The 23,387-nt window shown below is 45.6% G+C and overlaps 1 protein-coding gene across 1 annotated transcript in view; it reads left to right on the top strand.

The window, feature by feature from the left end:
- Positions 1 to 427: 427 nt before the first annotated feature.
- Positions 428 to 23,387, top strand: part of LOC144495324 (EGF-like repeat and discoidin I-like domain-containing protein 3) — a 251,911-nt gene continuing 228,951 nt past the window's right edge. The window contains exon 1 of the mRNA XM_078215423.1: positions 428 to 579. Coding sequence (XP_078071549.1) covers positions 510 to 579 — 70 coding nt within the window. The 5' untranslated portion in view covers positions 428 to 509. The remainder of the gene's footprint in view (positions 580 to 23,387) is intronic.

The raw sequence follows: 23,387 nt of genomic DNA on the forward strand, positions 1-23,387 counted from the left end.
GAGAAGCTGAGTAAAGGATGAATCAGGGGTGTTGAGGAGAGTGGGCTGGGAGGAATTGATTTACTGAGGGTGGGGTTGGGGGGGAGAGGAGAGGAGGGGAGAGGAGAGGAGGGGAGTGTAGAGGAGTGAAGTGTGAAGGAGGTGAGTAGTTTCCGGGGTGTTGTTGGGCAGGAAGAACACGTGGAGCAGCGGCGCTGTCTCTCTCTGTCTATCTGTTGGCAGTGTGGCGGCAGGATCCGTATCAGGCAGTGCTATCACGGGCTGTTTCTCATTGCACTCTCGGCTGCCTGCTTGCACTGACACACAGCATCATTCGGCGTCACTGAAAAGTGCCCAGTGTTTCAGCACATTCCCCGCAGTCAGGCGCTGACTGGAAGACATCTCTCTCTCTCTCTCTCTCTGCCTGCCTGCCTCTGAGCAAATTGACCCAAAGCCCAGGCAACATCAGAGTGAACCGATTCTGGAGACTGGCTTGCCACAGCCTGGATCCGAAGCTGGATTGAGTCAACATGAGAGCACATCACTTCTCTGCCACTTTCATCCTGACTATCAGCCTGGGTATCCTCCACCTCGCCCAAGGTAAGTTTCATCCACACAGCACCTGAATTAAACACTTGAACGTCCTTCTGCCTCTTGCCTGTGATTATTCAGTTATCAGGACACCCCCCAACCTCCGGCAAACAGGACAATCAATGCAACTGTTAAAAAAAAAATCTTTTTAAATGGCAGCACATTTTGTGCCTTCAGTCTAACATCTGTTCGTGACAAAAATAATTTCAAGGTGCTTTCTATAAAAATGTATATATGTATAAAATGACCCTTTAGCGATGATGACTGAACAGGGAGAGGGTTAAGAGGGTATGTGTGTCTGTGTATCATTTCATCTTAAAATCTGACAATTCCTCTCCCTTTCGGATGTTATTTATTGCTGATTTCAGTTTGTGTGATATTACTAGAAAGTTTTAACCCTCTCAGTCCTGTTAATGAAAAATTCCCAGATCAAAAGATGATATATTTTAGGGAAAATTCACCATCTCCCGTCCGGTAGAAGTGAGAGTGAGAGAGAAAGGGGAAAGTGGTGTCAACAAAGCGCTTGTTTTATTGTGTGATTTCTGCTTGGGTTCGCTGTTTTGCTTTTGTGAATGGATGTTTTACAGTAACTGGAAGTGGGATGAGAGTGAGGGGCAAAGATTGCTGCTTGTTGGGGCGAAGGTGTTGGCGTGGGGCACATGAGGTAGACTGAGATAACGGGCTGAGAGCAGGGGAGGGAGCGAAGTGCGAATCAGATCGGGACGTTTGCACTGGCGAATTGAGCGGACAATCCTGTGTGTGTGTGTTGTGACAATTTGTGCGTTTCTTCACTGTTACTGAGCAGAGATGGTCGTTTTCTTTTGTAATCTCAGTAAGATTTTTTTTAAAAACCCACCAATTCTATATTAAATGATCGGCAAACTTTAATGAAATGTCATTTCAAACCGGTCCCACATCAACCTTTTGTTTCGCCGTGCTTTCTTCTTTCGCTCTGCAACTCGGATATTTGAGTCCGCTTTCCTTAAGCTTTGGTCCTGTATCCAAAAAAAACTCATCCCCTCTCGCCCAGCTTTTAAAAATAAACGGCCTGAAACCTCTGATAGTGGGTTAAATGCGCCCAGTGGATGTTGTGGATGGTTATTTTCTCTCTCTCTCTTATCTGGGGAGGACAAAGCTGAGAGACTGCGTCAGTGGGAGCAGTGAGACTGTCTGTCTGCCCGGCTCACTTCTCTGCACCGCCCCGTTCATCACAAAGAGCCCGGGACCCACCAACACCCTCCTAAGCAGATAGATACCCACCAACAAGGGCATCAGGACCGGGAGACCAGCAAGAGGGCGCAGTAATAATGGATAACGTGTAATATTGAGCAGCATCGGAACAACTCCCATTTCTAACATGATGCCATTCCCCTAAATGCCCTTTAACAAAAAAGAGGGTGAAAGATAAAACACCCCGGAAGCGCCGGGGAGAGGATCAGCTTTCAGCATCGATTGTGGCTTATTTTGCCCTGCTCAAGTTACCTTGCTGATGGCAGGAAGGCAACACAAAGCCGGTTAAATCAGCTCTGAACACTGAGGATGTTCCATACCGGACTTGTCCACTATTTAATCACTGATACAGAAATGAAAGACAGGAACAATTTCATTGAATATGCACTGGACGAACCCTTCCATTTTGCTGCAAAAACATTTTATTGACCCTATTCAGCCCTTTTAAAAAAAAAATTACCATTATTTACTTTTGTCATTCTTGAAGTGAGATTGGGCCGTGCTGAAATCCTGATAATTCATGTAGATTGTCAAATCTTCAGAATTAAAACTGAACCCACAGCTCTGTCATGAAGCTGAATATTTTATTACCTTGTAAATTATTAATCACAATGCTGCTTTCAAACCCATGCTGCTGTCGTACGCATATGTTTCTACACAGCATGCGTGCATGCATGTTTTCAGAACTTATTTTTAGGTAGGTTTGGACTGAATTCAACTCTTTCTTTACCCCCATCACGTAAAATAAAAGCTGTTCAAGCACTTTATGCAGTGGGGAAAAAGATGTAAGATGCAGCTTAAAATTGAAGGACGAGGTGTGACTGTTTATTGAGCAAGTTAAGATGATTTAAAACAAAGCAAGCTGTATTATTTTAAATTAGCCTTTTTATTTATGCTGCCTGTTGATGGAGTCGCTTTTTAAAAAGCTGTTTTCAAATTTAGGGTCTTCAAATACTTATTAAAATATCAAAGCATTTGACGGTTAATGTGAGGGTGTATCCAATGTACAGAGCAGGTGGCTCACATCAAATCTGCTTTATTCTGCTGACTATTGCTGTGAAAGACATTTTATCTGTCTGACTTTTTCTTCTTGATTCTGTTTGTTTTCTGTAGTTGTCATTTTTAATTCCTCTCTGTTCTAATCCCTTTCTGATTCACGTCTCTGTGGCAAACTTCTTTGAAAGAGAGCAACCTTCTGAAGCAAATACTCTTTGTAAAAATAACATAAAGTACATGAAGAAGGCTGTTTGATATGTTCCTGCAACCAGCATTACACTACCCATGCCGGCAAGACAATTAGCAAAATTTAATTAGAAGTTAACACATTGACTTTACTTTTTGGGCATTTATCAGGGTATGGACAATTTGCCAACATTTTTGGGAATTAATTTTTGCAATATGCTCCATAATTTTTAAATCTATGAACTCGTATGTATGTTGGCCAAATATAAGAAAATGGACAGTTTTTTTTAAAATGGCCATTCCACAATGGAAGCCCTATTTCATAATAACTTGATTATTGTTTGTACAGTTAACAGTTGTCATTGCAAACATTAAATTTTAGTTGGGAGATTATAAACTGTTAGCTGTGAATTTTCCTTGGCTTTTCAATTTGTCCAATGATACTGCTTGTTGGCTGTAGAATACAAGCTTATGCTTGTATTCCCCTATGTGAGCTGACTCCTGGATCACTGGGGAGGGATGCAGATAAAACTCAAGAGGGAAAGTTCCCACAATCTAATTGATGGCACCTCTTGATCACCAGTCACTGAGCATCCAACTACTGATTGTTTGCCAAAACTGTGACAGGGTAGGTGCAGGACGTATGAAACGCTTAAAATGGGGAGAGTTTTTAAAAACCAAACTTACTGCCAGCCAGCCATCTCCTGTCGGCAACCGATCTGCTCTGGGTACATCGGAGTCACCTTATCAGAGAAGCGGAATGTACTCTGTGCTTCTGCTTCCACGGATTGTTTAAAATGATGGCAAATAAGGAGAAATGCATTTGTCATCTGAAGGGAGAGGTCAGGAGGTGATGATCAGCAAAAGGCACCTTCAACATTTGACCTGAAACTGTGAGAGTTCATGAAACTGGGAGCCTCATTTGACTGTAAAATTACTGTTTCCTGACCATCTAATGTGTCTCTCTGGCTGATGGGACAAGGTGTACAGAAGTATGGTGACGGCTGAGCCCGGGATGTTGACTGATAGACATCATTTTGTGAGTAAAACTGTTGTTTGACTATAGTTTGTTCCCACCTTGGCTACCAGTACACAGTGAGGAGCAATCGGTGAGCTCACCGGCCTGAGTTTGTCAAAGTCTTTTCTTGATATGATACTTGAGTCATTGCCAATATGTCTATTTATTGCATGAATGGAGTCATGTAGAAGCCAAATGGGTAGGTGTGGCAGGAATATCTTGCTGAAGAACATTAGTCATTAGCGAACCAGATGGGTTATTTGCAATAATTCAACAGCTGTCGTGTCTGGTGCTAGCCCACAAATTACTGGATTTATTTAGTTCACTTTTTACAGCTGGCTATGTTGCGACTTGAACTTGTGAGTTCTGCATTAACCTGTCCAGTATGATAACCATTTGGCTGCCACCAAATTTAAAGTAACTGGAGCATAAACATTTATGATTCAGCATTTTAGTACACGTACATCTCTTTCAAAGATCATTATATAAGTTTGAGATTCCTTTCGTTGACATGTGTGTATTGCTGCACAAATGTCCCCATTAGTTTTGGTGTCAGTACTGGTGTACCTTGGCTGACTTTTGGAAGTTCAGAGCTGGTATTAACCCACAAACAATCTGAGCAAACTATGATCACAAGTAACTCAAGCAGCATCCATGTTGTCACTCAGCCATAACTGTCAACGTAGCTTAGTTGCCTGTATACCAGAAGGCTGTAGATTCAAACCTTATTCCTGGGCCTGATTACATGAACTAGCTGACACAGGACATTACTAATGGAGTGCCATCAATGGCCAGAGCTACCTACGCTGATGGATGTAAAAGCTCCTATGGAACTATCTGAAGAAGAGCAGGATATTCCTCTCTGTCTTTACCAATATTCCCCCCTCAATCAACACCACCATGATAGATTATCTGATTATTAATTCATTTACTCTTTGAGTGCAAACTGTCTGGCATATTTGCCTATATAACAGTAACTGCACGTTAAAAGTAATCCTTTATTTTTAAAGCACTTGGCACATCACTAAGGATGCGATAACCAGCTGAATAAATGCATCTTTCTTTTTGTGCACTTGCTTTGCGCAATGATAGCTAATATTCAATTTGAATTTAGCTTAGCTTATGAAATGTTTGTAAGTAGTTATGCTTGCATCAGAACAAGTGTATTTCTTCATTTATTGGCATGTTGTTCCAAACTTGTCACCCTCTAAACTTTCATTTCACACATAATTTATCCTAAAGGATTTCTGGAAGATTGCCATAGTTGACATCATTTTCAGTCTTCTTTCTAAATACCATCATTCCCTGGTCTGCTAAATGACCAGCTTGCAGTTCATGATTTGAAAGCACTGGGTAGACCACAATATGAAACAAATCATTTCCAATAGCATCTCAACATTACAAAAGGGCATGCATAAATACACAGAACTTGACCTTTTCCATTTCAGTCATTGAAACCATTTGGAGTACCATCGCATAAAACTGAATTCAAGAATCTCGACATCCTCATGACAATTCTCTATTTGAGTGCCGTACTGGGAGGCTGAATCTACAGTTTTTTTAAAAGCATGCTTTTAATATTTCAAAGTGATACACTTTGTGCTTCTAAATGCATCATAAATAATAATTTCCAGAATCATTCAAAGCAATACAAATCCTATTACCATGCCAATGCTGCCCTGGCTGGCTTCCTATCATCCGATGTACACAAACTTGAGCTTGTCCAAAACTTTGCTGTTTGTATCCTAACTTGTACCAGGTCCTATTTACCCATCAACCCTGCCCCAATTGATATTGATTGTTGCCTGACAGTATCATGATTTTGAAATTCTCGTCCTTGTTTCCAAATCCTTCCATGGATTCACTTTTCCTTATCTGTAGTCCTACAACCCATCAAGATATCTGCACTCCTCTAACTATAGCTTCTGGCATCCCTGTTTTTAATTACTCCACCACTGATGGTTTGGCATTCAGTTGCAAATGCTCGTGGATTGAGAATTCCTTTCTGAAACCTCTGTGTCTTGGAGCCCTTCCTCCTTAAGGACGGTCCTCAAAGTTTACTCCTTTGACTCAGCTTTTGTTCATGTGTCTGAATATCTCTTTGTATGATTCAGTATCAACATGCCCACGTTAACAGTAACATGCCTGTAAAGCACTGTGGGCTGTCCTTCCAGATTACTATGCTTTATAAATGCACATTGTTGACAGATAATATTTCCGTGTAAAAATTACATTTTAAAATTGAATCTGATCATTTGGAGTATGTTGGCATGCTAATAAAGGCTCCTAAAATTCTTAGGCCAGAGTGTTACCACCGTCCACGCCAGCAGGATTTTTCCATCCCACTGCAGTGAATGGAGATTTAGCTGGGTGCACTGCTGCCCCACAGCTCCAGGGACCCGTTTCCAATTCTAGCCGGTAAGATCGCACCCTTTGAATGTGTACCGCTGGGAGTGTTTAAAAGGAATAGTATAGCTGCATCCCGCCACGGCAGGTGGTGAAATTTGAATTCAATAAAAAGAAAATCTGGAATTAAGAACCAACTGATGATCATGACATCATTGTCGATTGTTGGAAAAACCCATCTGGTTCACTAATATTCTTTAGAGGAGGAAATCTGCTGTCCTTACCTGGTCTGGCCTACATGTGACTCCAGAGCCACAGCAATGTGGTTGACTCTCAACTGCTCTCTGAAATGACCTTGCAACCCACTTGGTTCAAGGGCAACTAAGGATGGGGCAATAAATGCTGGCCAGCCAGCGACACCCATGTCCCACGAATGAATAAAAAAATTTAAGGGAAAGGAGACAGCATATGAAGGAGGGGAGACTAGATGGTTACGATGGTAGATGTGAAGAGATGGGAAGAGGACCATGAATACTCGTGTGGATGGGCCAAACGCCTGTTTCTGTACTAAACCCTAAATCCAATATAATCCTATGTAAAAATCTGTTGCTACATAATAACTTGCAATAGAAGAGTTGAACAGGTAACTAAGGCCATATTCTATGTGGTCAATGGAAAATAAAAAAAATAATGATTAGAAACTGCCATGACAGAAACTGTTGGCCATTGCAGATTTTGCAGACAAAATATATCCCCATTGATACACAAAGATACATATTTAATCATTACCTTGTGTTCTGAGAAAGCGAGAAAACCTCTACCTAGGAAAAAAATGTTAATTGCTGCAGTTATGTAATCTCATGGTTTGTGTTCACTAGGATAGAGCAAAATATGAATACACTTAAAATGTAAACAGAGAATATTGGAAGTACTCAACAAGTCAGGCAGTACCTTTGGCAAGCGAAGGGGAGCAAATCCTTCAGGCCAGTACCCTTTCACCAGAACTGGAAAATGTCACAGATGTAACGGGTTGTAAGCAGATTCAGAGGCAGGGAAAGAGACAGGGGAGGTCGAAGGAAAGAACAAAAAGTAGTCTGTGATAAGGTGGAAGGCAGGAGTGATTAATAACAGAGATGATTGTGCAAAGCAGAAAGGGTGAAAAAATAGGCCAAGTGAAGCTGTAAGTGACACCAGTAGAATCATTACTAGCAGCTGCTGCCTTGGTGGATCCATTGCTTCAGTCGTTCCTGTCCGTTGGAACTGATTTCTTCTTCTCTCTGTTCTATTTTTTTCTCCCCTGCCCAGCCTCTTCCAATCTACATCTGTGATTTTTCTGATGCCCTCCGTCACTTTAATAGTTTCCAATCTCCTGGCCTTATCCATCTGGTCTTCACCATGGATAACTAGATCCTCTATATTCCGCCAACCCCACCAAGACAATCTGCGACCCCCCTTCGATTCTTTCTAAGACGGAGGTGCAACCAGTTCCCATTCATTCTCACCCTCATCAACTTGTTCTGACATCAAACAACTTATTTTTTAACTCCTGTCACCTCATTTAAATAAACAAAATGTTGCTAATAGGAACTCTTATAGATCCTAGCAGCATGGTGGCACAGTGGTTAGCATGGCTGCCTCGCAGCACCAGGGACCCAGGTCTTGGATGACATTTCAGCCTTGGATGTCTGTCTGCGTGGGGATTGCATGTTCTTCCTGTGTCAGCATGGGTTTCCTATGGGTGCTCCGGTTTCCTCCCACAGTCCAAATATGTGCAAGTCAAGTGGATTGGCCATGGTAAATGCACAGGTTTACGGGGTTAGGGCAGGGGGCTGGGCCTGCTAAAATGCTCTCTCAGAGAGTCAGTACGGACTCGATAGGCCAAATGGCCTCCTTCTGCACTGTAGGAATTCTGTGGTTCCAGCTATGCCTGCTATCCATAAACTGCAACAAACATTCTTTGTTCCACTCCCTCATCTCTTTTTCTGCCACATTGATCACTATTTTTCATAGAATCCCTACAGTGGAGAAAGAGGCCATTCGGCCCATCGAGTCAGCACCGCCCACAATCCCACCCATGCCCTATTCCCGTAACTTCACATATTTACCCTGCTAATCCCCTGACAGGGTCAATTTATGGTGACCAATCCACCTAATCTGCACATCTTTGGAGTGTGGGAGGAATTATAGACCGGTGAGTCTCACTTCTGTTGTCGGCAAGATGTTGGAAAAAATTATAAGGGATAGGATTTATAGTTATTTGGAGAGTAATGAATTGATAGGTGATAGTCAGCATGGTTTTGTGGCAGGTAGGTCGTGCCTTACTAACCTTATTGAGTTTTTTGAGAAAGTGACCAAGGAGGTGGATGGGGGCAAGGCAGTGGACGTGGTATATATGGATTTTAGTAAGGCGTTTGATAAGGTTCACCATGGTAGGCTTCTGCAGAAAATGCAGATGTATGGGATTGGGGGTGATCTAGGAAATTGGATCAGGAATTGGCTAGCGGATAGGAAACAGAGGGTGGTGGTTGATAGTAAATATTCATCATGGAGTGCGGTTACAAGTGGTGTACCTCAGGGATCTGTTTTGGGGCCACTGCTGTTTGTAATATTTATTAATGATCTGGATGAGGGTATAGTTGGGTGGATTAGCAAATTTGCTGATGACACCAAAGTCGGTGGTGTGGTAGACAGTGAGGAAGGGTGTCGTAGTCTGCAGGAAGACTTAGACAGGTTGCAAAGTTGGGCCGAGAGGTGGCGGATGGAGTTTAATGCGGAGAAGTGTGAGGTAATTCACTTTGGTAGGAATAACAGTTGTGTTGAGTATAGGGCTAACGGGAGGACTTTGAATAGTGTGGAGGAGCAGAGGGATCTAGGTGTATGTGTGCATAGATCCCTGAAAGTTGGGAATCAAGTAGATAAGGTTGTTAAGAAGGCATATGGTGTCTTGGCGTTTATTGGTAGGGGGATTGAATTTAGGAGTCGTAGCGTTATGTTGCAACTGTACACAACTCTGGTGCGGCCGCACTTGGAGTACTGTGTGCAGTTCTGGTCCCCACATTACAGGAAGGATGTGGAGGCTTTGGAGAGGGTGCAGAGGAGGTTTACCAGGATGTTGCCTGGTATGGAGGGGAGATCCTATGAGGAGAGGCTGAGGGATTTGGGATTGTTTTCGCTGGAAAGGCGGCGGCTAAGAGGGGATCTTATTGAAACATATAAGATGATTAGAGGTTTAGATAGGGTGGATAGTGATAGCCTTTTTCCTCTGATGGAGAAATCCAGCACGAGGGGGCATGGCTTTAAATTGAGGGGGGGTAGTTATAGAACCGATGTCAGGGGTAGGTTCTTTACCCAGAGGGTGGTGAGGGATTGGAATGCCCTGCCAGCATCAGTAGTAAATGCGCCTAGTTTGGGGGCGTTTAAGAGATCCGTAGATAGGTTCATGGACGAAAAGAAATTGGTTTAGGTTGGAGGGTCACAGTTTTTTTTTTTAAACTGGTCGGTGCAACATCGTGGGCCGAAGGGCCTGTTCTGCGCTGTAATGTTCTATGTTCTATGTTCTATGAAACCGGAGCACCTGGAGGAAACCCACACAGACACGGGGAGAACATGCAAACTCCAAGCAGACAGTGACCCGAGGCCAGAATTGAACTCGGGTCCCTGGTGCAGTGAGGCAGCAGTGCTAATCACTGTGCCACCCTGCCGCCTTGGCGTGACTTCCTGCTCTCACTCTGAACTGGACAATTTTATCAACTTTACTTCAATTTTTCACCTGTCCCTTGCCTTCACTGGTCCATTCCTGTCTCTTCCTTTCCATTCCTTGACTTCTCTAATTCCATTTCTCAGAACAGGCTGTCAACCGATAGTCACTATAAGCCACTGCCCTCCCATAGCTCTCTTGATTACTCTCCTTCTTATGCTCTTTCATGTAAACACTCTATTCCATTCTTCCCATTTTCACTTCTGATGAAAGGTCATCGACCTGAAGCATTAACTCTGTTTCTCTCCCCATGGGTACTGCTTGTGCTGTGGGGTAGTTCCAGAATTTTCTGTTCCTATTTCAAGTTTCCAGCATTCACTGTGCTTTTACTTTGTATGAATGTACTTCAGACTGCTGATCTTAGATAATTGGAATATTTTTTGCCTCTGTTAGTAATGGTATTTTTGGTTTTATTTTTTCAAGAGCTGCCAATCAAAATGGCGGGGTGTCTTCAAAATGATTGCAGATGACTTCATGCGACTCAAATTAATGGGAATAACAGAAAAAAAGGCCAAACGTAACCATAAATGATGCTCATTCGCATTCAAGCAACCAAAAATGATGAACGTGTGGTTAATTCTGTACTGTGAAAAATGATCGCACAAAATGTTCAAGAAATCTGCATTAAAGGCAAAGATTCACTAGTACTTCAGGACTTCCTATCTGTAAATCAGAATGGGTGTTCTTATTCTGTTCAGTGTCCCACATCCACTAAGTGGTAATGTTCACAGAACCACGCAGTCACCTACTTAAAGGATCTTGTGAAAAGACCCACAAAATGTACCATTAATTAAAGAGTAGCAATGCAAAGTAAGAATAACAAGAACAAGTATGGATACAAACTTATAAATCTTGGAATTTACGGCTTTAGCAGCGACAGGAACCACACACAGCAATGTTGATGTAAGGAAGGTAGAACTCGGGTAATTCTAAGTGTAATAAAATTACATCACCGTGCCCTGGTGGCGAAGGGAGGGTACAACAAGAAGGAAATTGTGCAGCTGAAATCAATAATGTTAATGTGTACTGTCATTATGTTTCTAGCTCAAGCTGGCACACAGCTGGAGGACAATGAGTGACACAGTTATGGACCTACTAGACAGGCATTCAAATATCTATAGTGCATTTAGTTGTCTTAATGTTAACTATGGAGTTTGGATGTAATGATTTGCAAAATGTATGTGTCCACATACTCTGCGCATCAGTACTTAGTAGTTTGTGCAATGACAATACAATACCCAAATGCAAGTGTGTTTATATGCTCAATGTCCCCTCTGTTCTCTGAAGAAACAAGTGATCCACAGTGTCTAATAGGACAGAATATGATTCCCTTGTGGCAGATTGTGATATGGAAGAGGAAGCATTGAATGCAGCACAAGACACTGACGAAGAAGCAGGAAAGGGAATGATTGATGAGAAAAGCAAGTAGACCAAGGACAGAGGTGCAATGTGCTTTTTTCCCATGTTAGTTATGAGTTCTGGTTTCGAACAGAAGAAATTGCAATACATGAACCGTGTTGAGCAGTTACTTGGCCCAATATCCATGGCAGTACAAGGACTGGAATATCTGTGGTCTGCACTGCTGTACGCCATTGATCAGGGAAGAGGACCATTGTCAATTGCGGTCATGGCCATTGACACAACAGTAGATTTAAGGCATGAAAGGTCACACTCCAACTTGTGGAATGCTAAAAACCCAAAATGCAGTCAAGACAGGCTTCAAAACAGTGGGGGTTATAGATAACCAAGATCTTCTAAAGGCTTTACTTTGTGAGGAGGTAGCTTCCAACAGTGGCATACAGACAGATGTGTTTAGGAGCAGCTGAGTGATATCAGCAGCAATTCAAAATCTCGGTTTTTGCTTCAAGAAACACTTCGGAATGCATTGCAATTCAAGCAGATGATACTTCTGACACTGATGAAGTACATCATGGGTGGTTGTAGATGTGGGCAGTCACAGTAAATCAATCCGTCTACTCAGAAACAACTTGGTTCTCTTATTTCCTGAACTGGGCAGGAGCTGGAAGAATGATAAACACATTACCCATTTAGAAGTATGCAGATATTACAGTAACAAGGCACATTGAGAACATACCTACGTGCCCTTAACTACTACTTATATTTTTAAATATAGAAAATTATTTATCTTTCACTATATCATTACTTTACAGATGATATAAAGATGAGCACAGAACATTCCAGTAAATGGAGTCTGTTCCATTGAGTCATTTTGCAAATGAGCATGACTCTCTATCCACTAGCCCCATCACCAGTCAGGTTACCTCCTGGGAAAGGCTAAAAAGGTCAAAAAACCCTAGATAAATTTAGGAAAAATAATTCTAGGAAATTCCTCTCTAACCCTTGAAGGCAATCAAAAAACAAGTTCTCGGAGGTCATGATGTATTTAACCCAACATCTCACCTACATTCTTATATACAGCTCTCTCTGTCTCTTCCAAGACCTTGTCCAGATCCAATTTTCAATGATTTGAATGTTAACCTTTATAGCATGGTTATGTTTTGGACTGTCTTTTTAAATTCAAGGTAAAATTATTTAATGAAAAGGGACATTTGACTTCCTGCTAGATTTGCCGGTGATAAGCCGGTGTGATCCGTTTATCTTGGTGCGGGGCCCCAGGTCAAATCCTATTGAAATCTATGTACCAGGTTTAACTCCTGAAACAAAGAATGGAGCAGCTGACTTTGCCATAGGTAGACTTACAGATTTTCAGGCAACTTGATGAAAAAAGACACATGGTTAGAAAAGGAGAGAGAGAGAAGAAGGCAGCAGCCATTGCAAACAACAGGAAAACTGCTGCTCTCTGTCAGAAAGGGCGGAATGCTGGTGGAAGCTTGTCCTCTGGTTGAAGAGAAAGAACCTGCAGAGATTTAAGGACACTGGTGAGGGCAGGCGAGGGAATCACCAGAGTAAGTCATGCTGGAGGTTGGTACAGAATTCTCAGAACACTAAGGGAAAGGACCTTTGATGGCCACTGGACATTATGGGGGTAATTTTCCAGCAGTGTTATATCTGGTGCAGCTCGTGTCAGGGCTGCGTGGGTCAGATAATCATGGGGAGGGGCCAAATGCGTTTAGCGCCGGTGAGAACCTTCTTTGGGATTCTCCCAGCCCCCACATTCAGACATAATCTGGTGGATGGGAATAATATTATCATATTTAAATGTTCATTTAGATATGTTTTGTCTGTTTCAAGCCAGATTCTCCAAGATCCCGGAATTCTCTGACCCTCGGGCGCAGCAGAAACCTGGTGTAAATCATTACTGATCTCCATAAACGGAGATCAGGTGTGATGGCCTTGCCAGGGGTGGGGATGGGGGGGTGGCTTGGAGACCATTGAAGCCCCGAGGTGTTCGGGTCATGGGTGGGGTGTGCTCTGGCAGTGCCAACCTGGTGCTGCCCCTGGCACCCTGGTATGGCATCCACCAATTGGCACTGCCAGGTGGGGCACAGCCAGGGTGCTGGGTGCAGTGCCCGGAGCGGACCTGAGAGGAGTGAGGCCTGATGGGAAAGGGCATGAAGGGGCCACATGAAGGGGATGGGGCATGAAGGGGATGGGGCATGAAGGGGGACCCATTGGGGGAGCCCCAATGCCAGCGATCTATGTTCGGGGTGAGGGGGGAGATGAGGCCAGTGAGAAAGGGTGGGAAACATGCCTTCAATGAAGGGTATGGCTGTGAAGGCTGCAATTCTGTGTGCAGCATGTTGTGTATAAATGTGGCATGGGGTTATTGGTACTTTTAGGTCATGGATAAGGGATATCTTTTCTGTAGTTTAGAGTATTAGCTGTCTACAATGTAATGTTTCGTTAATGTTGATTTTCAATTATATTTTCCAGTAGAAGTTTTAAACTTGAAATCTTCTTGTGAAATTCTTTTGAGTTGGTCATTGGGAATTCATTTTTTAAAAAGTTATTGGTCTCCATAGGATTCTAACAATGGGCGGAATTCTCCAGCCCTTTGCACTAGTGGGATCTTCTGGCCCCGCTGAAGTCAACCTCCATAGGCAACACAGGCGAAGAATGCAAATCATCATCGATTTCAGCGGGACCGGAAGATCCCACCGGTGGCTGATAGTGAGCTACCTCTGCTGTGGGAAAATCCACTGCAGAGGGGCTGGAAAATTCCACCCAATGTTTGTAACTAATGCTTACTCCAAGAATTGCTAATTCATTCTAAAGGTATGTGATCTTGTGTGAAAAGAAAACCTCCTGACGTCTAACCTGATTCGCTGCTTACCTAACACATCGGCATGTTTATTTGCTAGCCTTAGCATTTTCAATTCAGGCTATTTGTACACATGCACACAGTGCAATCTCTTCATCATTTTAAACGCTTAAGTCAAACCTCCTAAAATATACACTTTCCTACAATGAGAAAAAACTACTACCTCGGCCTATTTTAACAGGCACTGCTGTCTCATAGCGCCAGGGACCTGGGTTCGATTCCCGGCGCAGGCCACTGTCTGTGTGGAGTTTGCACATCCTCCCCTCACCTGCGTGGGTTTGCACCAGGTGCCCCGGTTTCCTCCCACAGTCCAAAGATGTGTGAGTTAGGTGGATTGGCCATGCTAAATTGTCCCTTAGTGTCAGGGGGACTAGCTAGAGTAGATGCATGGGGTGAAGGGGATAGGGCCTGGTGGGATTGTGGTCAGTGCAGACTCGATGGGCCGAATGGCCTCCTTCTGGGGCGACATGGTGGCACAGTGGTTAGCACTGCTGTCTCATAGCACCAGGGACCCGAGTTCAATTCCATCCTCGGGTCACTGTCTGTGTGGAGTTTGCATGTTCTCCCCATGTCTGTGTAGGTTTCCTCCGGGTGCTCCGGTTTCCTCCCACAGTCCAAAGATGTGCAGGTTAGGTTGATTGGCCATGCTAAATTGACCCTCAGTGTCAGGGGATTAGCAGGATAAATATGTAGAGTTACAGGAATAGGACCTGGGTGGGATTGTGTTCAGTGCAGGCTCGAAGGGCTGAATGGCCTCCTTCTGCACTGTAGGGATTCTATGAACCATAAATGTTTTTAAACTGGTTATTATTCTGGTGGCCTTCCTCTGAATTTCTTCTTTATGTCCTAGTGTGTGAGGGAAGCAGAACTGGGCACAATGGCTGGAATATCTGTTAGGATGTGTACACCTTTCACCACAATTCGCCTAAAATCATCTAAACCACGACAAAATAGTGAGGAATTTTCAAGTTCAAGTTACACCAAGTGCATAGCGAGTTTCCACAAACTTTCACACTCATTTAAAATACATTGAGAGCGATGTTCCCGGCCCACTGCACTGCTCAAATAGCGCAGCGGACTGAGAAATTTAAGCAGGGAAAAAAAGGGATTCACGACCGACGTCCAACCGGTTGCAATCTTCCCCATCCTTTTATTTCATTTTGGACGTAATCAGCCTCGCGCCGGGGAACAGGGCCGGCGATCAGAGGTTAGGGCCAGCCATCGGCAGGGGGGGTGGGGGGCGCGGGGGATCTGGCAATCAGGAGGCCGGCAATCGAGAGGCCGGTGTGGTGAACCATCGTTGGTTCACCACTGGGGGTTGTTACTATGTTACTGTTGGGCTAGGGTGTTGTTACTGTGGGGGTTGTACAATGTTGTTGGGTTAGGGTGTTTACCTGTTATAAGAGTTATCATGGCACATTCCAGTGGGGTCCCGCCTCCGGTGGCGAGGTATAAGACCCCCTGCTCCGGCAGGACCCCTTCAGTCTGAACTGGTGTATTCGTGTTAGTAGTTCCATTGTTACTCTATTAAAGCCTTCAATACCGAAGCCTTGGTTCCACGTGCTTAATTGTCGCGCATCAATTTAATAGAGTAACAGAAAACTCACAGCTGTACAACAAAAAAAAAACAGAGAGTATGGAACAGATCCTAAAACCGGATCGTCTGACACTGGACCCACGTGCGGTCGGTGCCGCTAACACATTCGACCATTGGTGGAAGTGTTTCGAGGACTACCTGGCAGCCTCGGTAGCTATCACTACAGACAGTGATAAACTCCAGGTCCTCCACGCAAGGGTAAGCGACACGATTTACCTAGCCATTCGTGCAGCTCCCACTTACCCGGGTGCCGTCGAGCTCCTAAAAAAAAGATACACGAAGCCACCCAACGCGATACATGCTCGTTACCTCCTCGCTACACGACGTCGGCAGTCGGGCGAAACCATGGAGGACTATGCCAATGAGCTCCTGCAGCTTGCCAGGGGTTGCGATTGTAAGGACGTATCAGCCGAACAGTATATGTACGACCTCGCCCGAGACGTGTTCGTAGCAGGGGTAGGGTCCTCGTACATCAGGCTTAAATTGCTGGAAAAGGGGAAACTCGACTTGACCCAAGCAATGGAGATGGCCGTGATGCTGGAAGCGGCGTCGAAGAGCTTGGCGCTGTACCCCGAGGACCACGTGCAGTCAACGTGGCTGGAGCAAGCTCAGCTCCCTCCTTGCCCCGCTAACCCGCGCTCCCAGATCGATCCGACGACGGCGGCAGCTCCAGGTGGCCAGCGATGCTATTTTTGTGGTGGGGCCAAGCATCCACGGCAACAGTGTCCGGCAAGAACGGCAATCTGCAGCCAGTGCGGTAAAAAAGGCCACTACGGCAAAGTCTGCAGGTCCAAGCCTAAAAACGGCAGTGCAGCTTGGTCTAAGTCTAAAAACGGCAGTGCAGCTTGTAACCCTCCAGAACGGAGACAATCTCCTTCGGCATCGCAGTACCCACGAGGTCCAGGACGGCGCCATTGTGGCTGACGGAGGAGGAGGAAGACCACCAGGAGTCGCTGCGCTTGGCGCCCTCGCCCACGTGCGATTCATGGGGGCGGCCATCATGGTCCACGACGACTAGGAGCGACCAGCAGGGGTCCTCAGCATCCACATCGGCAGCATGCAGTGGCGCCCAGGGGCCAACGGTGGCGTCGATCTCCCTGGACCAGACCAGGCACTACAGACTTGAAAATTCCATGATGGATATAAAGGTTAGTGGTCGAACTGTGAATTGTCTGTTTGACAGTGGGAGCCGAAAGTTTCATACACCCTGAAACTGCTAAAAGGTGTGGACTCCGGGTTCTCCCTGCCAAGCAGACAATTTCCATGGCATCACGGTCCCGGTCTGTACCGATCCAAGGACGATGTATGGTAACTCTTGAGGTACAGGGCACAATTTACGAGCAATACAGGCTCCTTGTGTTACCTCACCTTTGCGCGCCAATTCTCCTCGGACTAAACTTTATGGCCCACATGAAGAATGCAAACCACACTTTTATCGACCAGACCGGGCACAATTGGTCAAGGCCACTCGCCCTTTTGAGAGGCTGAGTGTGGATTTTAAGGGCCCCCTTCCCTCAACGGACCGGAATGTCTATTTCCTCAACATAATAGACGAGTATTCCCGGTTTCCGTTTGTTGTCCCCTGTGCGGACACGTCGACTGCCACCGTCATCAAGGCATTCAGTGAGCTTTTTACCCTGTTCGGGTACCCCTGCTACATTCATAGCGACAGGGGCTCGTCGTTCATGAGCAACGACTTGAGGCAATTCCTGCTCTCATTCGGGATTGCCTCTAGTAGAACCACGAGCTACAACCCTAGGGGTAACGGACAGGTGGAAAGGGAGAATGCTACAGTCTGGAAGGCTGTCTTACTGGCACTGAAATCCAGGGGCCTTCCAGTCTCCCGTTGGCAGGAGGTCCTTCCAAATGCGCTCCATTCTATCCGCTCCCTCCTGTGTACGACAACCAATGCTACTCCCCACGAGAGGATGTTCTCATTCCCTCGGAAGTCGTCCTCGGGAACCTCATTGCCAGCCTGGTTGACGTACCCAGGACCCGTCCTTCTGCGGCGACATGTGAGGGCTCGCAAGTCCGACCCCTTGGTCGAACCGGTCCAACTCCTCCACGCCAACCCTCAGTATGCCTATGTGGCATATCCTGACGGGCGAGAGGACACTGTCTCCATTAGAGACCTGGCGCCCACAGGGGACGTAGCAACTCCTGTCGCTTCTATTCCCCCAGTCACGAATCCACTACTCCTCATTGCTTCCCCAGACGTGGCGCGGTCAGCACCGGGACCAGTGCATAACACTTTTACTCCCATGTACAGCTTGCCTGAGACTCGGAGATCGGCGCCACCATCATCACCACCACCACCACCACCAAACGTTCCAGGATCCCCTGCACCATCGCCTCACCAGGGCCGGCCGGCCCGGGAGTCCTTGAGGGGACAGCCAGACGTTGCTTTGGAAAGAACGCCACCACAAGCACCTGCTCCGGTTTCGCAACCGGTGTTGAGGAGATCACAGCGTCGGTGCGGTCCTCCAGACCGTCTGGACTTGTGAATTCTGTGAATTGTCTGTTTATATGACCTGTTTTTCTTGCACCCCGCCACCTTTTGTTCTTAAAGGAGGGGTGAATGTGGTGAACCATCGTTGGTTCACCACTGGGGGTTGTTACTATGTTACTGTTGGGCTAGGGTGTTGTTACTGTAGGGGTTGTACAATGTTGTTGGGTTAGGGTGTTTACCTGTTATAAGAGTTATCATGGCACATTCCAGTGGGGTCCCGCCTCCGGTGGCGAGGTATAAGACCCCCTGCTCCGGCAGGACCCCTTCAGTCTGAACTGGTGTATTCGTGTTAGTAGTTCCATTGTTACTCTATTAAAGCCTTCAATATCGAAGCCTTGGTTCCACGTGCTTAATTGTCGCGCATCAGCCGGCAACCAAGGGCTAGCAATGTTGGGGGGGCGGCGGGGTCAGGGGCGGGGGGGGATGGGGAGAAAGCTCTTGTCAACCAATCACCCAGTAAACTGGGAGATCGGCACATGCATACTAGCCCCCTCTGCATCCAATGCCAGCCTCTCGGGCAGGATTAGGTCCTGTCCCCGACCCACCGGCGTAAATTCCCTGACGGACTCTGCAGTGCAGAGTGCCGGAAATTCATTCCACTAAGCTCATCCAAAAGAACTGGCAGGAAAAACGCCTTTGTCCTATCCTACTTAGGTTTTTTTGGGAAAACTGCCCATTGTACTCGAAGTCAGCCCTGCAAACAAAACTGACCATGCCCCAGATTTAATCAGTCACAATTGGGAGTCTCTGTTCAATATATCCGCAGGCCTTCAAGGAGGCTCTTAAAATTAAACTTTTGTAGGTGGAACAAACAGTACTAGTAGGCACCTTTGTAAAAGTATTTAAATGTAATGAAATATTGAATTTACTAAGGAACTGAATTCATGTTTACCAATGAAGTTAGTAAATGGTTCTGTGTAGTCTTTTTGAAGACATTTTCAGTTATTTAAAATCAGGGTAGCCACAAGTAGTGCATTCTGGTTAAAGCGCTTATTTTTTGTGATAAACCTATTTTCAGTTGTATTTGAAAAAACTGCTCCAGGTTCTCACTCTTTAATATGCTAAAAGGTTAACTGAAGACAACAATGCTGGATTGCACTGATCCATGGCGGATTTTATGTTTGGTGGTATTCAAGTGAGTTTGAGTGAAAACCTGAGCTAAGGAAAATACTTCCAAAAACCATTCCAGTTTGTGTCTGGCTTGCCAACTGCACAAAGCAGAAGTTGTACTCCAGTATTCTAGATAGATGCCAACCAAGGCCTTTTATGTACAAGGACGCTGATGTGCTTTTTGTTTTGATTGTCTGAACAATGCATCCTATTTGCTCTTCCTGTGGACTTTTGGCATTGGTGGTAAACCTTTTAATTCCTGTGTACGCTAACACCTATGTCTCATTGCCATCCAACAGACTCTACTTCAGAGATCAATGCTGTCAGGTGAACAACTGCAGTTCTTAAAAAAAAAATTACATTGTATTATGACAGGAGTACAATTTTTAAAATCAGGCAAAGTCAACATTGTTTTCTGAAAGGGACATTGTGTTTAATAAATTTATTAGACTTACTTGATAATGTAACAAGCAGAGCGGATAGAGGAGAACATGTGATGTATTTGGATTTCCAAAAGGCATTTGATAAATTACAACATGCTACTGTGCAGAGGGACCTGGGGGTCCTTGTGCATGAATCGCAAAAACTCAGTTTGCAGGTGCAGCAGGTGATCAAAAAGGCAAATGGAATGTTGGCCTTTATCGCAAAGGGGATGGAGTGTAAAAGCAGGGAGGTCTTGCTGCAATTGTACAAGGTACTGGTGAGGCCGCCACTGGAGTACTGTGTGCAATTTTGGTCCCCTTATTTGCGGAAGGATGTATTGGCCTTGGAGGGAGTACAGAGAAGGTTCACCAGGTTGATACCAGAGATGAGGGGGTTAGCTTATGAGGAGAGATTGAGTAGATTGGGCCTGTACTCATTGGAGTTTAGAAGGCTGAGGGGAGATCTTATAGAGACATATAAGATAATGAAGGGGCTAGACAGGGTAAAGGCAGAGAGATTCTTTCCACTTAGAAAGGAAGCAAGAACTAGAGGACACAGCCTCAAAATAAGGGGGAGTCAGTTTAGGACAGAGTTGAGGAGGAACTTCTTCTCTCAGAGGGTAGTGAATCTCTGGAATTCTCTGCCCATTGAAGCAGTGGAGGCTACCTCGTTAAATATGTTTAAGTCACAGGTAGATAGATTTCTGATCAATAAGGGAATTAAGGGTTATGCGGAGCGGGCGGGTAAGTGGAACTAAACCACTATCAGATCAGCCATGATCTTATTGAATGGCGGGGCAGGCTCGAGGGGCTAGATGGCCTACTCCTGCTCCTATTTCTTATGTTCTTATAAGATGCCACATAAAAGGTTATTGCATGAGAAATGAGCCCCTTGGTATTGGGGATGACATATCAGGACAGGTAGAGGATTGGTTAACATACAGGAAACAGAGTCAGGATATTATTCATTCATGAGACATGGGTGTCGCTGGCTGGTCAGTATTTATTGCCCATCCCTAGTTGCCCTTGGAGGGCAGTTGAGAGCCAACCACAGTGCTGTGGCTCTGGAGCCAGATGCAGGCCAGACCAGGTAAGGTCAGCAGATTTCTTTCCCGAAAGGACATGAGTGAATCAGATGGGTTTTTCTGACAATCAACAATGGTTTCATGGTCATCATTAGATTTTTTTTCATTTTTTCAGATTTTTTTCATTGAATTCAAATTCCACCATCTGCCGAGGCAGGATTTGAAACCAGGTCCCCAGAACATTAGCTGAGTTTCTGGATTAATTGTCTGGTGATAATTACCACTCGGCCATTGCCTCCCCCTAACTGGATCATTTTCAGGTTGGTGGTGAACTGTAACTAGTGGAGTGCCACAGGGATCAATGCTGAAACTTCACCCTGGGCCGGATTTTACCATTTTGATTCTAAGAGCTGAATCTGGGCGCAATTCAGATCCGACTTGGAAATCTGCTCTCAGGCACCCCCATACGCACTTAGCCTGGAAAAAAAATCACGAGTCTGAATCGTGCTGTGGGCGGGGCTTATCGTGCCCGAAACACTGCAGCTCCAATCAGAGCCTTCAATTGCGCATGCGCGGTGAGAAAACATTTTCAAAAACACGCCCCTATCACATCGCTCCCGGGCCACAAAACGCGGATAAAGCGGCCGGGGAGCAAAAAGCGGCAGTGATGGCCCCCCACAGACATTGCCTCACCCCCACAACATAACTGTCCCCGTTATCCACCCATCCCCCCGGTACCCAGACCAATCGCGATCCTCTGCCCCCCTTCTCCCCCACCGATCGCCCGCAGAATGGCAGCGGACCCCCCCTGCCCCCCCCACCAGACATCCATCTGGCCTCCCTCCACCCCCCACCAGTGAGAGATTGGGCCTGTCCCACCACCAGAGATACATCTCACCCACCTCCCTCCCCCCTCCCCCACCAGAGAATGATCAGGCCTTGCCCCCATTAGAGAAAGACCTGGCCTCTCTCCCCTCCCCCCCCACCCCTCAGGGAACGATCGGGCCCTCTCTCCTCCCTACGCCCCCCCCCCCCCCCCGCCCCTAACCCCCCACCAACCAGAAAACGATTGGGCCTCCTTCCGCCCTCCTTCCCCACCAGAGAATGATCGGGCCTCCCTCCTCTGTTCCCCACTCCCACCAGAGATACATCTGACCCGCCTCCTCCTCCCCCTCACCAGAGAATGATCTGGCCCGCCTTCCTCCCCCCTCCACCACCGATCTGGGTCAGAGAGCCATTAGAAGCTCTGAACTTATCTCTTCAGAAGCTGGAGCCGAGTATGTTTGTTTCGCATTGAATCTGGACGCGTGAACGTGATGGTAAAGGGGGAAATGCTGGTGAAGTTGGGCAGGCAGCCCATTAATCCAATTTAAATGCATGCAAATTCGGATCGCGGCCATTTTCAGGCCTTGGTAAAGTGGGCATCTGCGCGGACGCAGGTGCGGATCGCATTAATGACCTCACGCCTGACTTTACCAAGTTTTCACACACGAAAACGAGCGTGATGCAATGGTAAAATCGGGCCCCCTGACTTGAATGAAGGGACCAAAGGAACTGACTGCACAGTAGTCAAATTTACTCATGAGACAAAGATAGATGGGAAAGCAAGTTGTAAGGGGGATACAAAAAAATCTGCAAAGGGATATAAATAGCTTAAATAAGTGGACAAAGATTTGGCAGATGGAGTATAATGGGGAAAATGTGAGGTTGTCCACCTTAGGAGGAAGAATTGTTGAGCAGAATATTATTTAAATGAAGGGAGACTGCAGCCTGCTGCAATACTTAGGGACCTGGATGTCCTTCTATTTTATTTATTAGTGTCATAAGTAGGCTTACATTTACACTGCAATGAAGTTACTGTGAAAATCCTCTAGTCGTCACATTCCACTGCCTGTTCAGGTACACTGAGGGAGAATTGAGCATGGCCAATGCACCTGACTAGCACGTCTTTCAGACTGTGGAAGGAAACTGGAGTACCTGGAGGAAACCCACGCAGATACGGGCAGAATGTGCAGACTTCGCACAGACAGTGACCCAAGCCTGAATCCGGGTCTCTGGTGCTGTGCGGCAGCAGTGCTAACCACTGTGCCACCGTACCACCCCATTAAAAGTTAGCATGCAGGTACAGAAAGTAATTAGGAAGGTGAATAGTGTGTTGGCCTTTATTGAAAGAGAGATAGCGTATAAAAGGATAAAAATCTTGCTACAACTGTACAGTGTCCTTTAAAGAGGGATGTACCAGACGGATGTAAAGATAGGGATACATTGAGAACAATGTGGAGATGGTTCAATGGACTGATTCCTGGGACAAAGAGGTGGTCTGAGGAGGAAAAGTTAATAAGTTATAGGGACATATTCATTGGAGTTTAGAAGAATAA

The sequence above is a fragment of the Mustelus asterias genome, chromosome 6 (genome assembly GCF_964213995.1).
Source record: "Mustelus asterias chromosome 6, sMusAst1.hap1.1, whole genome shotgun sequence".
In the NCBI taxonomy this organism is placed as follows: Eukaryota; Metazoa; Chordata; class Chondrichthyes; order Carcharhiniformes; family Triakidae; genus Mustelus; species Mustelus asterias.